General features: G+C 34.8%; 1 protein-coding gene across 1 annotated transcript; it reads left to right on the top strand.

The window, feature by feature from the left end:
• Positions 1–902: 902 nt before the first annotated feature.
• On the top strand, positions 903–19,338 carry LOC131148479 (uncharacterized). Its single transcript, XM_058098177.1, has 2 exons — positions 903–1,467; positions 18,720–19,338. The coding sequence occupies exons 1-2, from the start codon at positions 1,185–1,187 to the stop codon at positions 19,103–19,105; spliced, it is 669 nt and encodes a 222-aa protein (XP_057954160.1). The 5' UTR covers positions 903–1,184; the 3' UTR covers positions 19,106–19,338.
• Positions 19,339–19,981: the final 643 nt, after the last annotated feature.

Here is a 19,981-nt window from a genome sequence, read left to right as displayed (position 1 = left end):
TTATTTTAGGAAAAGTTGGTTACCCCAACATAAAGGACAATGACAACTGACTGAAAATACCTTAGTGAGGATATTTTGATGTTGAAAATTTAATGTCGATAATGAAAATCAATTGAAAAATATGGAAAGTAACTAGAGATTGTAAGAATTTATCAATCTAAATTCAAACTTGCCTAGAGAAAAGACCATTTGACTAACAATCCCAAGTCATCCTTAGTAGTCCAAGCTTGTTGCCCAATAACAATTGGTCACTAATCATCTAGCATTTGATCTTACAATAGTTTATTTAGGTGGTTTTCTCCAAGGTTAATCTTGGGACATGATTGCATCCACAAACACTTGGATATCACATATTTGAGCATAGGATGTATACCATTTGACTCACTTGAGCAAAATAAAATCTAGATAAACTTATCTCGACCATCTCTAATAAAGAAATATTGATTCTTCAAAAGGTACAAGATGTTAGAATTTTAGATTTTTGTAGGAGAGGGTAATAAGCTGGCAATGGAGCATCTCAACTATTATATTAATGCCAAACTTAGGAATATGAGAACCAAGTATTGTATGACTGCACATATCTATCAAAGGCTCTCTTAATTCATGCATAAATATTTGTGTTATAATGTGGATGGTAGGAGAGTATCGTTGGTTATGACCCAAAATCGTTCAGAGTTCTCATAAGATATTATGTGAGATATTAAGATAGATAAACAAATTAAGATAAAATTATAATTACGACTTTAATAATTATGATGAAATTGATGTGATTTGAGGAAGAGGGTAAATTGAGTTTTAAAAATTTTTCGACTAAATTAAATATTTATGCCGACAGGTTAATAATTCTACAAAAGCCTCAAATTTTGTGGATAAAATATCAATTGTTATTAATGATGAGGCCAGGGATCCAACGAACATAGTAGAAAACTATAAAGTTGGGCCCGCCGGCGTGCGACTGCTTAATTCAAAGTTCGACCAATTTTGAGAGAGAAGAGAAAAGCGGTACAAAAGCCATTATAAACGAGCGGAAGCTGAAAGGCAGTTAGGCCTGGCGGACGAGCGAACGTGATCGAGAACCACCTTTCACGCTTACTGAGATTCTCGCTCTCTCTTTCCTTGAGCCCTCAAGTTCTGACTCTTCGACTGTTTCTGCAATCTGGTGCTTCATTTCCACTGATTCCAAGATGATACAGCTTCTATACTCGGTCATCCTCGCGGAGGCCTTTCTGGTCCTGATCCTGCTCTTCAAAACCCCTTTGCGGAAGCTGGTCATCATGGCCCTGGATCGCGTCAAACGCGGAAAGGGTCCCGTCATGGTCAAGACAGTCGCCGGAACCGTTTTCGTCGTGCTCCTTTCCAGCGTTTACAATATGGTAAGTATTCAGCAGCGTTCCGTCGAGGCTGGTGTGATTAATCCCACAGATCAGGTCCTAATGGCCACGCATATGCTCGAAGCCTCCCTTATGGGTAATTTACTCATTTTGCAGTTCTGTTCTGCGGTTCTCTGTTTATATTTTTGAATTTGGGTTGCTGACTGATGGGGATTTGCTCGTGTACGAGGGAAGTAGGGCATGTAGAGTATGCGATCCGTTATGCTATTCTCTAATTTTGAATTGCAAATTGTTTTCTGGATGAGGATGGTTCACTTCGCGAGAGCGTTCTTAAAAAAAAAATGAATAGATTAAGTAGATCGGGGGTGGATTCCCACTGGGATGCTTGTTGAATTTATGAATTGAGTGTAGGCATCCCTTTTTTTTTTTTTTGGGGCACCTTTAGTACATGTTTCCCTCAACAACAACAACCACAACAATAGCAAGGCTTAAGTTCCACCATGTATGTTGGGCTCTATGAATTCTTTTCTGCCAATTCGCGCGAGTGAGGGCATTTTCTGTGCCTAAAATAGAGCTATTGAATCCTCCCTCACTAACTTATTCCATATTATTTTACTTTTTTCCCTTTCCTCTTATAATGCCATTTACAATGACTAGCTTGCTCCTTCTCAGTGATGCGCTAGTTCCCTTATATTTCGAATGCCCAAACCACCTAAGCTGCTTCTGCCTTATCTTAGCTTCTTCTACCAGTGCTACACCAAATTTATTGCGAATATGTTCATTCCTTAATTTATCCTTTAATATCTACCTTTGTAAGAAAATTTCTTTTTGTTGCTTTTCTCTATAAGAAAGAAAAACAACTTTTGAAATGCTGAAGTGACTATTTTTTTTTTAGATCTAATCACTGTCTTTGTACATTGCAGGTAAATCACAAAAATGCACATATTTTCTGTTTATTTCTTTAGATATTAAGCTCCCTTTTCTTATGGATATCTCTCTACATTGCTTGTTTTGAGCTGAGGAACTTGATAATGATTATTAAGAACGTGAGGATTGAGGATCTTTTGTGAATGTGTGTAATAGATTTCATTATAGTGCATTATTCAAGTTGTGAAACATAGTCATTTCTATCCAAGGTGCTCGCTTCGAGACTCCAAAAAGTGATCTTGGAAGTTATTGGGCACTACTAGCATGCTTTTCTTGCAGGCAGAAAGTCACGGATCCTGGCCTTATAACTTTAGAAATTGTGGATAACCATTCTAGCGCTAGAAAGAGAAGAATTGTTTGCAAACTTGACATGGAAAAAGTGTTTGATCATGTTTGTTGGGACTTTCTTCTTTATGTTCTTTTGAAAAAATGGTTCTTTGGAAACTTATGGTGCAAACGAATTGAACAATGTATCATCCCACCATCCTTATCAATTCTTGTTAATGGTTGTACCTTGAGCTTTTTCCATTCTTCTAGAGGATTGGAGCATGGAGATCGCTTATCTTCTTTTCTTTTCATGATTGTAATGGAGGTTCTCAGCCTTATGGTGCAAAAAGCGATAAGAGTGAGGCTGTTAAAGGGGCTGGGTGTGGGAAGAAGTGGAAGGGAGCTGGATGTATCTCACCTCCTTGTTGCAGATGACTCCATAATCTTTTTGAGATGGAGGCTCACCAAATCCTTAACCCAAGGTGCATCCTTTTTGTGCTTTGAAGCAATTTCACTTGAAATTACTGGGAAGGACTAAGCTTATTTCCATTGAGGATGTGGCTGATGGAACCTTCTTGGCTGGTTTCATGTGCTACAAGTTGGAGACCTCTCCTTTAAAGTACTTAGGGCTTCCCCTTGTTGCAAAGCTCAAGGAAAAAAGGGTGGTTCAGGACCCTATTGTTGAGAAGCTTGAAAAAAAAGTTAAAGTGGTTGGAAACAAAACTATTTTTGTGAAGGTGGAAGACTCATGCTCATCAAAAGTAATCTCTCTAATCTCTCGGCATGCTTTATGTCCTTTTCCTCATTCGTTGCATAGTGCGCAAGACCGGAAGAAATTGAAAAAAAATGCTTTTGGGGAAGTGCAAGGAAGTTCTCAACTACCACTTTTAGTTGAATAGGGAATTGTTAGGCAGCCTACCCAAACAGATGGCATGGGTCATTAGTCTCTCATGCTATTCAATAGAGCCCTTTTTTGCAAATGGATATGAAGATTTATGAGTGGGGAAGACTTTTTTAAGAAAGATTATTTCTTCGGAACATGACTTTGATCACAATGGGCGGACTTTCAAAGATGATAGGGAGCCCTATAGGTTGGGTGTTTGGAAATGGGTCGAAAAAAAGTTTGGAGGGTTTCTTTCCCTTTGTCTTTGAATTAGGAAGGTTAATATTTTCTCTTGGCAGGACATTAGATGCAGTTTGTCTCCATTTAATGCTCAATTCTTGTCATTTTGAGTCTAGCCTACCAAAAAAAAAAAAATCTTTGGTGTGAACTCATGTTGATCACTCTGAAAGTGGAATAGTTTGGGATATTTCCTTTGTGTCTGTGACTGGGGGCTTGACTCTACTTTTGATTTCTATGGCTGCTCATACAGCAATGTCCCTTGTTGGACCACCATGAGACATTCCTTTATGCCTGTGACTGGGGGCTTCACTCTCTTATGATTTGTATGGCTGCTTATACAGTGATGTCCCTTATTGGACCTAGAAGCAGGAGTGCTGGACAACCTTGTTGAGGCTGGCATCAATTTCCCTTTGAAGGCTATCTAGAAATCTCCATCCCCAATCAACATATCCTTTTTATTATTTTTTTGTCCCTTTTTTTTTTTTTTTTTAAATTTTTATGTGGGAGGGATTAGGCAACTTTGAGGTAGATCCTCACTATTAATAGTCTTTAGAAAATGGGAACAACTCTGGTTAACATATGCTTTCTATGTAAAGAAGATGTTGAATCTGTGTTTCACCCTTCCATCACTGCCACTGGACTAGAATCCTGTGGAATTTGGTCATTGCTTTGTCTGTCTAGCACTAGGCTATAGCTGATACCGAGGAAAAGGAGGTCTGGGCTTCAGGCGGTTTTCCTTTGAAAGTGAAAGGAGAAAGCCTTCATCTTAATCCTTCTCATCTTTGTGCATATATGTGTGTGTGTGGAGGAAGAGAAACACATAAGCCTTTGAACGGACACCTACATCTTTTACAACTCTCAAAGATATGGTTTCCAACTCTTACTCGTCACACAATTCTTGATTTTTTGGAGACTGTCACACAATTGACTTGGCATGTTTTGCATCTTTCAGTCTCTTTTGCTTGTACTTGGGTGGAGTCCCCTTGGTGCCCTTCTAATGAATTCTCCCTTCATGGATAAATATGAAATTTGGTAGAGAAGATATTGGTAACTCCTATGTCAATGATGGGGACGGAGATTTGATCTGATGGTTATATAGATTTTGTGATGCACCGGAGAATCTAGTTGTTGATTGTTCTGAAGGAGGTTGTTGAGAGTCGATCAAAATTGGAATCTGTAGTGATGGTTATAGATATAATCTAGTAAAAGGATAATATCATAGTTTTAAAACCCAAAATGGACTGGCCGGTTTGTCCAAGTTTGGTCACTAGACCAGTTCGGTCAGGTCCTCAGAACCAAAAATGGCATGAACCGGCAGACTTGGTTGAACTAGGGTCAGTTGTGGGTCAACCTGGTTCTTAAATCCTTAGTTGTTAGACTCCTTACGTTTGAAAGAAAAAAGAAAAAAAATATTCATATGTCGCAGCGATAACGATATAAACCCAAGACCTCATGAAATGCAAGCCCTTGCCATTGTGCTAAATCGATTTGTTTCTTTGTTTTCTAGTAAGCATTATATATAATATAATTAATATACAAAGTTACAAACTCACACCAAATAAAAGAACTTTAATAATTCAATCAATCTCTCCTTTGATGATTTGTTCCGAAATTTGTTTGACTTTGGTAATTAATATATATACTAACTCTTTCTCACACAGATAAACACCAAATAAAGAAATTCTATTAATTTAATTAAAACTTTTCTCTCCATTCTTTCAAATTTTTTTTGATACTTATTAATTGAATCAAATATTATTCTCTCCCTATTCTTTTCTTCTACTAATAATAAATTTAAGCGTATTTATTAAATATAAATTTTGTCTACAATGTGTGTGTTGTTATTTTTGACTCTTAATAACTAATAAATAAGTGTGGTCACTTTTTATAATATTACTGTTGCAATACACACACACACATGTTGTGATGTTGTCAATGGTTCTAGTTTGATCCATTTGTCCGACAGGTCGACTGGTCCGAGTCTTAAAACCATGGACAATAAAATTTGGGATGGGACTTCTCATTTTAGGTCTAGGAAGGTGGTTGGTTGTGGGATCAAAAGAAATTGAGGTGAACAATATTCTAAGTTTGAGTTTTGTTGGAGAAGTTTTAGGGATAATTTGGAACCGCTTATGAAAAAGTACTTTACTAAAAAAGTACTGATTTGAAAAAAGTATTGATGAAAGTACTTCCCCCATTTGGAACATCTTAAAAAAAGTACTTATTGCAAAAAGTACTTAAAATAAGTAGTTGTATATAAAAAAAAAAGTGTTTAGTTTGTATAGCAATAAGTTCTTATTATAAAAAAGTACTATTAAAAATCACTTTATTTGGGGCAAAAAAGTACTTCTCAAGAAGTAATTTGGGATTACTTCTTGGGCCCTTGTAATTACTTCTTAGTTATCACTATAGCGAAGTGGTGTCAAACTTACAATATTGAACAATTTATGGGAATGATGGGAATTTTGTGTTTTCTTTCTCATTCTCTCCCTCTATATTGTCTCTCTATTGTGCTTTACACCCAAGCTCTGGTGACTGACGCCTCCTCCCTCTTCCTCCTCCACCCCCTTCACCTCCTTGTGGACGTCTCCTTCTCCGCCTCCTCTCCTCTACCCTTGACGGACTCTGTTTCTTCCTCCTTGTCTCACTGCCATCGACACCTTCGCTGCCTCCGCTTTTTTACCTTCGTTGCCATCACTTTCCGACCTTTGCCACCTCCACTAATGCCTCCTCCTCCATTATCATGGCCTCTGCAACTTCCTCCTGCCCCTCCACCTTGATTACCTAGATTTTTGTGTTGTTTTTGTTTTTTGTTTTTTGTTTTTTGATACTAATAGATTGTTTGTTGACATCAATTAAAAATTGTAGTTAACATATAATATTTTTTTAAACAAATTTTAACATTTTAAATTTAATTAATGTTAATTATTTTTAATTAAGTGTTGCATTTTTAGTTAGCAAGTATTGTTAGCTACATTTAATGCTAATTAAAAATTTTTAATTAACATTAATTTGTTAATTAGACAATGTTTAAAATGTTAAATAAAAAATAAAATGCTAAGTAAGATAAATATTAAATATTAATAATCTTATTAATAATATAATAATCTTATTAATAATATAATAATATTATTAATAATATAATTTATAATCTTATATTATTTTTTTGACTATGATATTATATTGAAATTTAATGATAATATTATTTTAATAAATTCATACTGTACTTGTAATAAAAGTGACTAGCAAAACACTACTTCCTTTATAAGTACTTATAATCAGTACTTAATTTTAGACACAACCAAGCAGTAGTTATAACAATCATTGTGTTTCCAATTTATTGCATGTCTCGAAGATTTTGAAGGTTTGTGAAAGGCATTGGGACAAGAAACAAGAATTATGGGCACATGTGATTGAGTCAATCTAAGTTGAGATTTATGAAACAAAGAAGATGAAGTGCTCCTAATAGATACTTTAAGAAAGCATGTTGATTTATTTGTTAGTGTTGGTCTGCTAGGGGCCAACGCTAAAGATGTGTGCGGTGTTTGTTAGGTTCATGAGATTCCACTTCTTTTATGGCTCATTTCCTTTCTCGGGTCACTTCAGTTAGGTTTTGGCTTTTTGTGTCATCTTGTAAATCTAGGAATAATGTACTTGGTTCTAGTTTGGGTGGTATGGATCCTAACCAAGGGATTTGTCTACCCCGAAAGACTTCATAGCTGCCATTGATTCACCAATTTGCCAGAGGAGTTTGGGATCTAAAATGGGGATTGTAATTGAATGAACTTTAATAATCTATTTATTATGATGGGGGTAGACATAGAGAGGTAAGGATGTTAGACATGTCCTATGAAGATTTTGAATTGGAATGTTAATTAAGAGGGTTGGGAAGAGGGTTAAGAAAAGCTGGTTCATGGGGTTGTCCTAGGTCATAGGCTGGACATTGTTTATTTAGGAAGCTAAACACAAATTTGTGGATGGGCTTTTGGTTATGATTTTGTGGGATAGTCAAGGACTTAAATTTCGATTTCGATGGAAATTTTGATGGTCTTAATTTACGGAAATTTTGGTGGAAATTTTGATTTTGATTTAAAGAAATTACGAATATTTATAGTAAACGATGAAAATTTACAATAAAACTTTAGGAAATATTAAAATAGATGATTATGCTTGATATGGTATCAGAATACATTAAAAAAATGCATATATGACAAGTTTTTAGTGTGTAGGATATTAAACTGCATATCGCGAAACAAACTATGAAGTGAAGAACATTCAAATGATTATAAAGTTTTGAAGCTATTCCTTTAATGATTTAAGCCAACAAATTATCATTTTAAACAATTACATTTTCAATAAATATCATATATTTAATGATCTAATACCACATGGAGTTTCTTGGTGGCTCAAAGTCATCTCTCCTGTCCCTATTATTGGGATTTCGAGATGACATATATTGTTTACAATAATCACTCCATGTTTTATAATTTCCAAAATATTGAGTATATGTGTACATGTGTTGTTCATACTCCTCCATAGTCATTTGGTTCATGACAATTTCTACTCGGCCAGAAGATCTTCCTGTACTAGGATGTCTTCTTGCAGGTTTTACTTGTTGTATATGTCCATAAGATTGTTTTGAATTTGCAAACTGACCATACCCATATTCTTGGTCTATTCGTCCATACCCATAGGCATGTGGTTGCCAATTTCCACATTGTCGTGCCTGCTCATATGCATACGAAAACGATTGACCATATGTAGAATGTGAGGAACTGTTTTATGTAGATTTAAAACCACTTTAACTATTTGAGTCATGCTTTGTTCCTATACTCATAGATTCCAAGCTAAGTGAAAAGGCTCTTCTATTTGATGCATCTTCCCTTTTCCATTTCTATGACTATACTGCCTATATCAATTGGACGCGTTTCTCTTTGTGGACCCTCATTTTCTAGTTGGGGAGGATGTGTATATTCCACTTCTGGTCTATAATTTTGCCATCCCTCATTTCCTCCATAGTCCCCACCATCACCACCTTGCCCACTACTACCGCCGGTGTTAGATCCGTCACCACCAGCATCGTTGTCGTCATTATCATCATCACCACCAGAGGACATAGTGGATGAAGTTTCATATCCAGACCCAAGATTCATTAGTGAATCATCACTGCTAGATGTTACTTTTTCTACCATCACCTAATTAACATCAATGCCAAAGTCATCTCGTACATGCTTGGCCATCTATGGGTAAGGACTTCTACCTCGTTCATCAAGATGGGATGGTCTAATCCATTGGAAAAGTGGTTACTAATCTTCATCACCTAATTCAACTGATATCTCAAGAAGGTCTAGGGGATCTTGTTTAGCCACTTTGTCCATTTTGGCCTTCATATCTCTTATTCGAAGCTTCATATTGTAATAACAAAAAACAAGCTGCTGAAGTCTGGTGTAGGCTAGTCTCTTTCTTTGCTTTGTGTGAATGAGCGCAAATGTGCTCTGATTTCGTTCCCAAGCTGATGAAGATGTAGTTTATGACAAAATGTGCAATGCTAGCTTCCTTAGGATTGGAACACTTGATCCATACATCATCCACCAATTAGCTGTGTAAGATATTTTAAGAGCATAAGTTAGTACTTAGTAAATTGTATTTGAAGTTTGTAACTTTGTATTGTACATTTATGTATAAATACTTACCAGGTGCCATGGTTGCCCTAAGCAACTGCTTCTCCAAAACTTCTTTTTGCATCTCTAAATAGAATAATCTAAAAAAAATTGTGATTAAATAATTAAACATGGATTAAAACCTATTTTATTTAATTTTTATTTTGAAAATATACCTCATTTCCAATTTGATCCAGGCCAGAGGAATTTGGCTCAAGGGTGTTAAAAACTTTATGAATTGCATTAAGAAAATAAGGATCTTTCCCAACACCTTCTTTGTATTAACATTTTGGATTTAAAAAATAAGCTGCCAATCAATTAAATTAAATTATAAATATGTAATAAGTAATTTGATATATGAATTTCTTGAAATTTATAAATATTTTATACCTGCTTCATGAAGAGGATGTTCTAGGGTTCTTTCCCACCGGTCATTGATTACTTTGAGAACCCATCTTGCACTTCTTGCACCTACTTCAATAGCCTCTTTCATTACCCTTATTGCTTCAAATACAACTCCTAATGTTGGCCACACTTCACTATTGACTATACGCAATACTCTATAAATAGGCTCATAAATGTTATAAACTTTTGCCACTTTATCCCAAAATTGATGGTTAAGAACCGTGCTTTCAATTTCTTTACCCATTTTTGTTCGACTAAAAGCATGCTTAGCCCATTCATCAGATGTGAATAGAGATTTTAAGTGTACTCTTTTTTTTTTTGTAAGCTATCAAGGGCAATGCAGTTTTTAGCAAATTGTGTGGCTCTTGGACGCATATTATCCCTTTGACAGTGCTCCCTCATTTTAGCAAGCAACCATCCATGGTTATATATAAAATTTGTGATCTGTCTCCCCTGCAAGATTATTTATTATTTTTTTTTAAAGAGAAACCAAGAGCAATGCCATTGTGAACAAATAATTAAAAAGAAAATAGTTTGTTTTTAAATTTTTAGAAAATAAATAAAAATAAAAAACTTCAAAAACAAATGTTGGACATATTTGGAATTAAAAGAACACTTTTTTTTTTTTGGCAAAAATAGCATGAAGATAAAAGAGTTGACTCCTTTTGCATAGAGATGTAAATGTATGTGTTGTCTCCCCTACAAGATTACCGTGCTTATTGCCTCTTTTTTTCGATTTTCTCAAAAATGAGATTAATACAATGGGCAGTGCAAGGAGTCCAATACAAGTTGAATTTTTTTATTAATTTTAGATCCACTTTCTTGTAGGCGTTGTCATTATCGGTCACTACCTAGACAATATGTTGCTTTTCTACCTCTTGCACAACTTGTTTTAATAGGGAATATATGTATTCATAATCTTTATGTTGTCAGAATCCTCTACTGATTCTAGAAAAATTGTGCTTCCTTTTGAGTAAACCATGAAATTTATGATGGATAATTTTGTAGTGCCTGTCCATCCATCACACATTACAGTGCAGCCATACGTGGCCTACTTTTTCTTCACTTCTTCTATATGGCCTTACATTTCTTTTACCTCTAAATCAAGGTATTTTGTTCTAATTTCATAGGGTGTCAGTGGATCGACTCCCGTTCCAGCTGCTTGGCAACCTCACACCATGTTTTTAAAATGAGGTGATATTGCCTTCTCAGGTGGAACATTATCATATATAAAAAATTTTGAAATCAACCTATTCATTTCTTCTTTTATTTTATCTCATTTGAATAATTTTTTCAAGCTTTTTTGTTTTGTTGCACCTGACTTGTAATATTGAGAAGACTTTGAAATATATGACTCTGTTTTTGGCTCTCCCACACTTTGAGATCGCCTCATCGGAGGTCACCCTCCACTACTACCGACCCCAGAACTGCCTCCTTGTTGGCTACCTACAAACCTACGAGAATAGTCTCTTTCCTATTCTGTCTATTTTGAAGCATAGAATGCTCGACAAAATGTAGACCTTTCATAGGGAGAAATATCAGAAGGGTATGCAATATCATCAGCATCTCCCTCTTCATCAATTTCCTTGGTTGCATCAAGTTCCCACGCAATTCATTTTTTATTTCCTTCGTTCTTTCTATTTTCTTTGCTTTAGTTGCTGTTTTTCTTTAAAATAATTCTCATTTCCTGCTTAACTTCTGGAGGTACTTTGTTGCAAAACTTTATATTATGTTGTGGGTCATAATTTGCTGAGTTCATTTTTAATGTTGTTGCGCCACCACTCTTCATTTGTATTCCGCAGTATTTGCAAATAAATCCATTTTTTATGTTGGGCATTGGGTACCCATGTTCCCATGCTAGATCTTGTTTTCTTCCTTCAGACATTTTTGCAGACAATTTTACTTTCCCACGAGGTTACAATGAATCAATAAAAAAGTGTTAAATTAGTCAACAATTTTAAAAGGAAATTATTTAAGATGTTTTATCAATATAAAATTAATAAATAAGATAAACATTAAATGTTAAATAAAATTTTCAAAATTTAATGATAATTTACAAATTTACTAATAAATTATAGAAATTAAATTAGTCGAATAAATGAAATAATTTAAACTATAATAAGCTAATAATTAGTAAATTGCTTTAATTTATTTATTTATTAGGCTATAATGATTAGGTTTTAAATTACTCTATAATTTTAAAAGAAAACTATTTGAATGTTACTCTACAATTTTAAAAGAAAAGTATTTAGATGCTAAATCAAGATAAATTAATAACTAAGAGAAATATTAAATTATTAAATTAAAATTACAAAATTAAATAATTACTGATAATTTTTAAAAAATTACTATTGAGTATTAAATTTTGGAAATTAAATTATCCAAATAAATGAAATAATTTATACTATAACAAGCTAATGAATAATAAATTATTCTAATTTTATTTAATTACTAAACTTACTATTTACTATTTACGAGCAATCTAGGACTAGGATTAAGGGGCTAAATGGGAAAGGTTAATGGGGAAAATGTATCTAAGGAGGGTAATCTCGTAAATATATTGGGGAGAAGGGAGATTTTAAGTAACTTAAAACATAAAATCAGGCAACCAGCTTTGCCTTTATTTTTATATGCTGCTGCTCTACCTGCTTGTAGAGTCGTGGACTCAAGTCTTGAGTCTCTCAGTCTCAGCTTGGCCATGTCGTGTTCACAGCTCTGCGTGAGGGAGATTGCAGTGATGGGAGGAGGTGCTGCTGCTGGCTGCGACTTGGGAGATGGAGGTCTCCCAAGGCTAGGGCTAAAGGGAGAGGGTCGGCCACTGGAGGGGAGACGAAGGCTAGGGCTTTTTAGAGTTTGAAGGTGGAGGCAGGGCCGTAAGAGGCAGCTGAAATCTAGGTTCTTTTTTGAAGTTTGAAGGTGGAAGATGGAAGAAGAAGAAGCCTTTTGTCAAGGACCTTGAGGTATGTATCCTAATGCATGCTACAAGCTAATTTATAGAAAAAAATTTCATTTTGCTTGCATTATTGTGTAGATATTTTCATTGGTAGCTGGTAGGGTCTTCAGCCTCTTGATGAATTTGTGGAATAGTTGGCTTGCATCTGTAGAGCATCTCTGCAAGATCTCTTTTTTCTTTGTCATGACTCTAGTAGTGAACTGATATTTGTTCAAATCTCTCTAGTCTCCACTGTATACTCACAAGTTGCGCAAAAAGAGCCAACAAATCACGTGGGAAAGACAAAACAAATGCAGAGAACAACACTAAAATTTCCCTCTTTTATTTTTCCCATGATTTCTAGAAAATTTCAGAAGAACAACCAAAATTTTCGAAATTTTAGACTTTTCATTTGAAATTTACCGAAATCTCGAAATTTTAGTTGAATATCTGCAAAATCGAATCTATATCTCAATTTTGACCAAAATTTAAGTCCTTGGGGATAGTGAGGTTATCGATTGGGTGTGGTTGCTATATTTTGATTGTTTGGGATACTGGTTTTCCCACTGTAGATTCTCTCGTAGGCATTTTTCTGTAGCTGTTTTTTGTGACATTAAGGGTAGAGCAGAGTGGTAGTGCCTATCCTCATTCAGGCCTCATTTTTGGGTTGAGCTTGGGGATTTGTTTAAGTTTTCTAGTTCACATTGGTTCTTGGGATGAAGGGGATTTTAATGTTTTCAGAGCTTCTCATGAGAAATTACGGGTCCTAAGATCATGACTAGTATGTTAGGTTTTGATGATTTTAATATTGTCATTTGAGACTTTTCTTTTTTGGGTTAAGTGCTCAGTTAGTTGGTCTGTTACCCACATGGTGTCATGAATTTGATCATTTCCTTTTTTAGTACTGAATAGGAGGATACTTTTCCTAATGTAGCTCAGGAAATCTAGATACGATACGCACCTTTGATTATTTATCCATTGTGTGAAGTCAAACAACATGAGATGGTATCCTGGTCCATTCCATTTTGAAACTATCATCAACTCATGATGATTTTCATAGGTCAGTCGTTGATTGGTGGAGTGATTGCCAGGATCAATGCTGCTGGGTTTGTTTGTATGAAGTTTGAAGATTTTGATGGATGAACTTAAGTTGTGCAATTGGAAGAGCTTATGTAGATTTTAGGGTGAAAAAAATGATCTTCAGTGGGAGATTGAGTTTTTAGATAGAGTGTTGAGGGAGGGCCTTTTGATGTAGGTAGTTTGTGTAACAATCCAAAGATTGAGTTAGAGGAACTCATGTTAAAGGAGTGGATTCAAGGGAGATAAAAACCCTCAAAGGTAGAGTTTGGAAGAATGAATTTCGGGGCTTGGATTTAGTTTTGTGTGGATTTGGAAGAAACTTAAGACAACTTTATATTATGTTTTATCCAAATCTACACAAGTTCAAATCCAAGGTTTGAATTCCTTGCTCCCAAATGTAGGGAAAGAGTAAGTGGAAGAAGGAGGAAACACTTCATTTTTATAGTAGGATTCCAACCGGGGGAGTAGTGAAAGTTAAGGAGTAGTCCCAAGAGGGGGGTGAGTGGGGTTATTAAAATTTTCTTTTAACTCTTATTACAAATTTGCAACCTTTTGTTAATTTAGTGATCACACAAGTTTGTTTTAACTTCTAATGCTTAGTTAGATTAACCGCAACTTAAATATCAACACAGCCCAATAATTCTCAACAATATCAATTAAACAAACATTAAACCACTCAACCACAATATCTTAATCAAGATATGATATGTAGTACTTTTGCAATTTTCAGATTTTACAAGATCTCAAAGTAGAATTTGTTTGTCATCCTGTATATATGAATTTGATTCAAGCCCCGTATGAATGGATTGTGTTTCCTCAATACAAACCACAACTCAAACTTCCAACAACTCAAACTTCAAATAAACTTTTAGTTAATATGTCTTGGATGTTAACCAATCAACGTACTCCCTTTGAGGTTTCCGCAATTTATATTGATCAATTTACGTACTCTCTTTCAGTTTTCGTAATCCCAAAAACAAATTAAACCTTGGTTTATTTAATTTTCAATCCACGTAGTATATATGATCAAGAATTAAAATCCAATCATGCAGTTAATATAAACAAGAAATTAAATGAGAGTAGGGAAGAGAGTGAGATCAAGATTTTTTACAAGGTTCGGCTTATACCTAGCCTACGTCATCGCCTTAGGCCAATACCACCTAAGGTTTCCACTATACCACTCCTTTTTGAGCGGAGCAAACCGTTACAATCCCTCCTTCAGGGTGGAGCCCCCTCTCCAAGTGATACCCTACGCTCGGTCACTCCTTCAATAGGTTAGAGTAACGCCTCTCCAAGTGATACCCCACACTCGGTACAACAATCCAACAACCTTGACCGTCTAAGAAACTACAAGACAAGAACAAATTCTTTGTGTACAAGAGATGCTCTCACATAGAGCTAGTTAGTACAATTGAAATCACTAATATACTTCAAAGTAAATATCAATATGGAATTAAATTGAAGCTCAAAAGAATTTATCACCGAGATCTTCTTTCTTTGATTGAAAGATTCAGAATTTTTGCTCAACTTCAGTGATTAAATCTCAGCAATACTCAGTAGTAAAACTTCAGCAAGGATGTGTGCAAGAGAGCCTTTGAAGATTGAAAACAAAGATAGCTTGATTGCTGTATTTTCTTGGTGTGTTTAATCCTTAGCATTGGGGGGTTATTTATAGATGAGAAATCAAGTCTATTTTGTGTTCCCCAAGTGACTTGAAGTGTTTCTAATGTTTATAGAAAGTTTGGAGCACAAGAAATACGAATTTGAATTTAAAAGCTTTTAAAAAATATAGCTGTTAACAGTGTTCGGTCGACTGAGGAGTCGGGTTCAGTCTTCTGAAGTTCTTTAAAACATTGAAATTTTAATTGAAAAGAGGGTCAGTCGACTGAAGTGACAAGGTTTAGTCGTCTGAGGCTTTACTATCTCTTCAGGAATTCATCAGAAAATTCTTCAGTAGACTGAACTTAATCTTTAGTCGCCTGATAGCTTCGACCCCCCTTTAGTATTTTGGTCATAACTTTTTCTATACAATTCTAAATTAGACGTTCTTGGTATCAACTGAAAGCTAAGAGAAAATTCCACAACTTTCATGTTGAACACCTTTTAAGATAAAGAGTATTTGATAGAGAAAAATGTATATCAATGCAGATATAGAAAAAATAACAGAATTTGGAAAATCCCGTTTTAGTGCTTTTTATTCCAAAAATAATTTTAACCTTTTTGAAATAACTTTGGACCTTATAAAAATATTTTCCAAGTATTTGAAAAGGTATCTAGGTTCAAGAAATTAACCTAAGAATTTCATGCATTTGTTTGAAGTACTTACATAAAGACTTTCTAAGACTTTGACATTCTAAGCACTTAGATCTTCATGCTTGTCTTTATTTAACTCCATCATGTCTTCAAGTTTCAATATACTTTAAGCTTTTAGCAAGTTCTCTTTAATATTCATGCTCTCATGATCTTCAAGTTTTATTAAATCATCTTTGAATTCATGCCTTAATATTCTTTAAGTTTCATTTGATCATATTTCTTTGGAGTATAAACTTTTAATGATCCTTGTGAGTACTTGACCTTGTATTCACATACTTGAGTCCTAAAATATCATCACTTAACCAAATATGTTAAGTTCCTCTGATTTGTTATCATCAAAATAAGATTTTAAACTTTTCAAGGCCAACAAGTAGAAATTTGATTGTAGAGTTGGGGGTGGAGTGTGGTTGTACTGTTCTTGATTCAGAAGTTACTGCTGAGGATATCAATTAATTTATAATGCTTTGTCTTCTGAGGAGAATGTTTTTAGGACAAGATTGAGGATTTGGATTGAGCCCTGTTTTTGAGGGTTTAAATGCTTGGTTAGAAAGGTCTTTGTCTTAAGATAAGCTGAAGGATGTGCTGTTAAGTATGAAGGGGGATAATTCTCTATGTGCAGATGGTTTTACTGGGCATTCTTTCATCGCTCTGGGAATTGTGAAGGATGATTTTCATGATAATGGTGTGGTAGTTAAATGTATTAATTCAAACTTTATTACTCCTGTGCATAAGAAGTATGGCTCCTTGCATGTGAGAGGTTGTAGGGCAATTAGTTCTACATTTCTCTTTCCTAGTTGGAGCTAGGTATATTTTAGATGCTGCCATAGTTGCTAGGTGTAGAGGATGGGGTATGGGGCACATGATGCTTCCTAAATATAGAAATAGAGCTGGTGGAGAACATGGTGGTATATATTTGTATTTGTAATACCCTGTATCAATCAAGTGTCTTGTGTATGCATGTTTGCGTGTGCTTGCATGCACGTCATGTGCATGGCAACAAACCATAAGGAGTTTGTAATCATGAGAAAAAGATTGTATCACAATTGCATGTGTATGTGCTTGTGCACGGCAACTAACCATGAGGAGTTCATAATGAAGAGAATAAAATTGTATTAGAGTTATATAAATGTTCACTTATAAAGACGTATGATCATTGTTTGAAGTAACAAAGCTTCTGTTTTGCATTTAGCATTAAAGAAAGACGATGACTTAAAATAACTGCTTTTTGGATTTATAGCTTCAAACAATTAATTGCTTTTAATGCTAGTCGCAGCTGGTAATCCAAAACTAAGTTCGTAAATAACAAGTGCTTTTATTCTGGATAAAATAAGCTGATAGTAGCAAGTTCTAAAAATGAGGCTTGTAGCACTAGCCCATTATTATTATTATTATTATTATTATTCTTTAGCCTTTTTTGAGGGAAAAAAAATGTAATTTTCTACCAAAAGAAAACATTTATTTTGGCTTACTGTCCAGACATGGTGCACTTAAAAAGAATATATTTTAAAGAAAAATCAAATGTACTTTCCAAATATTGTTTGCCCTTCGCATATATGCCTTTTTGGACAAGTGTTTAATAATAAAATCTTATGTTAAAAGTTCTTAACCCATTCTTGTAGGTCTTGTGGAATGGCACCTTCATGTCCTTGTACTAGTGACATTTTTTGTGTAAGTAAGTTAATTGTCAGATATAGTGGATTCATGTGTTGTTTGGACAAATATTGGCGTGTCAATTCTTATTTAGAAGTGCTTTGCTGATCATAAACATGGACTTGATGCGCTTTCTTGAAAATGGGGCTTGGTTGGCATTGGCACGATTGTTAGGGATCACTCTAGTGCAACTGTAGTTTTTTCTGTGCCGCCATATATATATGAGTAGTTGTCAGAACAGAGTTTCTTTATCATCTTTTTATTGGGGATGCTTTTGTAGCAGTTGTTGGGCTAAAGATGGGACTGGGATGTTGGTGCTATGCACATTTAAGCAGAGGAATTTGTGTGTTGTTTCTGTAGCGAGGATGCATTTAGATGGAAAGGAGAATGAAAAACCAAAAGGATGAGTCATTGCCAAGAGGAGTTGTTGATCTTTTTAAAAGTTTTTTTTAACACTTAATAGAAACAGAATAATAATTGGGGAGAAAAAATGCAAAAGGAGGAGAGCTGTCACTCTACTGGTCTTACTTTTCAAGGAAAAATTTCCTTGATGTTCATTATCCAAAAAAGATACCTTGCCTTTGATATATTTGTGGAGATGTTATATATTTGGTACCTTGCCTTTTCAAGGAAAAATTTCCTTGATGTTCATTATCCAAAAAAGATACCTTGCCTTTGATATATTTGTGGAGATGTTATATATTTGGTAGCGTTGCTCTCTCTTTTGTTTGTGTTTGGCTGGACGGATTCCTCATTCTTTACCTTGGTACTCATTATTGTCTGAGATGTTTTTTCTTGTCATATAAAAAAATAATTATTTAGATCTGTGAATCAATCAAGTTCAAGATGTTATACGTATCTTATTCCACCTATTAATGCATGTTGATGGTGGTGGTTCTGTTTCAATTATAGGCACCAGTACCACAATGAAGATTCACCTTTATGTTTCACCAAATTGCCATTTTTTTTTTAAAAATGCAATTCATTTCTTATTTCTGGAATCTGTATATGAGGTAGCTTATGATGTGCAGGATTCTCGCTATTCCTTTCACTGATGATCGATAGACTGCATCATTACATAAGAGAACTTCGATTACTGAGAAAGACTATGGAAGCTGTCAAAAAACAGAACCGAGCTTCAGAGGATGGGAAAAATGGTGGTTTAGAGCAGCAGCTCAAAGCCATGGGGGAAGAGCTTGCTTCATTGAAGAAGAAGATCAAGAAGCTGGAATCTGAATGCGAGACCAAAACAAATGAGGCTGAGGCTGCAGTTGCTAATGCAGAAGCTCTAAGAAAGCAGTCTGAGGGATTCCTCCTGGAGTACGACCGCTTGCTGGCGGACAACCAAAACCTTCGGAACCAGTTGCAGTCAATTGACCAGAGCCTGTCACAGTCTGATGGTAAGAAGAGCTCATAATGAAGGGGTGAGCCATTCTCTCTTCTGAGCTTGGTGGCCTTTTAGTTTTTCGTTTCTTATGGGGGTTGAAGCTGGTGGGTTATATCAACGTGTAGAGTGAAGAAACGAATTAAAGCCAGAGAATGTCTGAGTAAATGAATTGTTTAGTTGAGGTAATGTATGCATAACTGAGATATTGGCAAGATTGTGAACTTATTACCTTTAATACGTGGGCTTTCCATTGTTATGCTCTAGGACATTCCATTTTTGTTTTGCTTTAATAGGGTTCATGGACATCTACACTTTGGACTTTGGAGGGATTATAAAATCCGTTCGCTGAGATTTGTGAGAACCAGTCTAGTAATCCCAATTTTTAGGATATTGCCCATTGATAAACTAATATATTACATCGAAATCTGAAATCTGATTCTCCATTCATCATCCCATCCATTCAGTTGTTGCACGCTATGCACAGCCTACAGTAGAAGAGGCAAAATTTTCACTGAGAGATTTTTGAATTTGAATTTGAATTTGAATTTGAATTTGTATAAATTTAGAAAAAAAATGTAATATAATATTATATTGAGTTTTATTTAAATCTGCATAAATTTAAGTTCAAACTCGAAATTCAAAATCTATGCTCCCACCCAAGCGCAACCTAAGAAAGTGATCAAGGATTATTAATTACAAGTACTTTTTCAAGTAAGTGTTTTTTTTTTTAAAAAAAATGTCTTTCAAAAATACTTATTTTCTTTTAAAAATAATTAAAAAGTAATTTTTTGAAATAAATGCATACTTAAGTGTAAATTGAACATTACATACTTACATAAGTACTTAATTTAAATATTTTTATAATAAATAAATATTTTTTAAACCTTTCAAATGGGGTTTAATTAC

This window comes from Malania oleifera, chromosome 2 (assembly GCF_029873635.1).
Source record: "Malania oleifera isolate guangnan ecotype guangnan chromosome 2, ASM2987363v1, whole genome shotgun sequence".
NCBI lineage: Eukaryota > Viridiplantae > Streptophyta > Magnoliopsida > Santalales > Ximeniaceae > Malania > Malania oleifera.
This window is presented reverse-complemented; position numbering and strand designations above follow the sequence as displayed.

Bases quoted from the DNA above. Each gene is read 5' to 3' on its own strand.
- LOC131148479 (XM_058098177.1), top strand. From the start codon at position 1,185: ATGATACAGCTTCTATACTCGGTCATCCTCGCGGAGGCCTTTCTGGTC. The intron at 1,468-18,719 runs GTAATTTACTCA...TATGATGTGCAG, and splicing joins GCTCGAAGCCTCCCTTATGG to GATTCTCGCTATTCCTTTCA.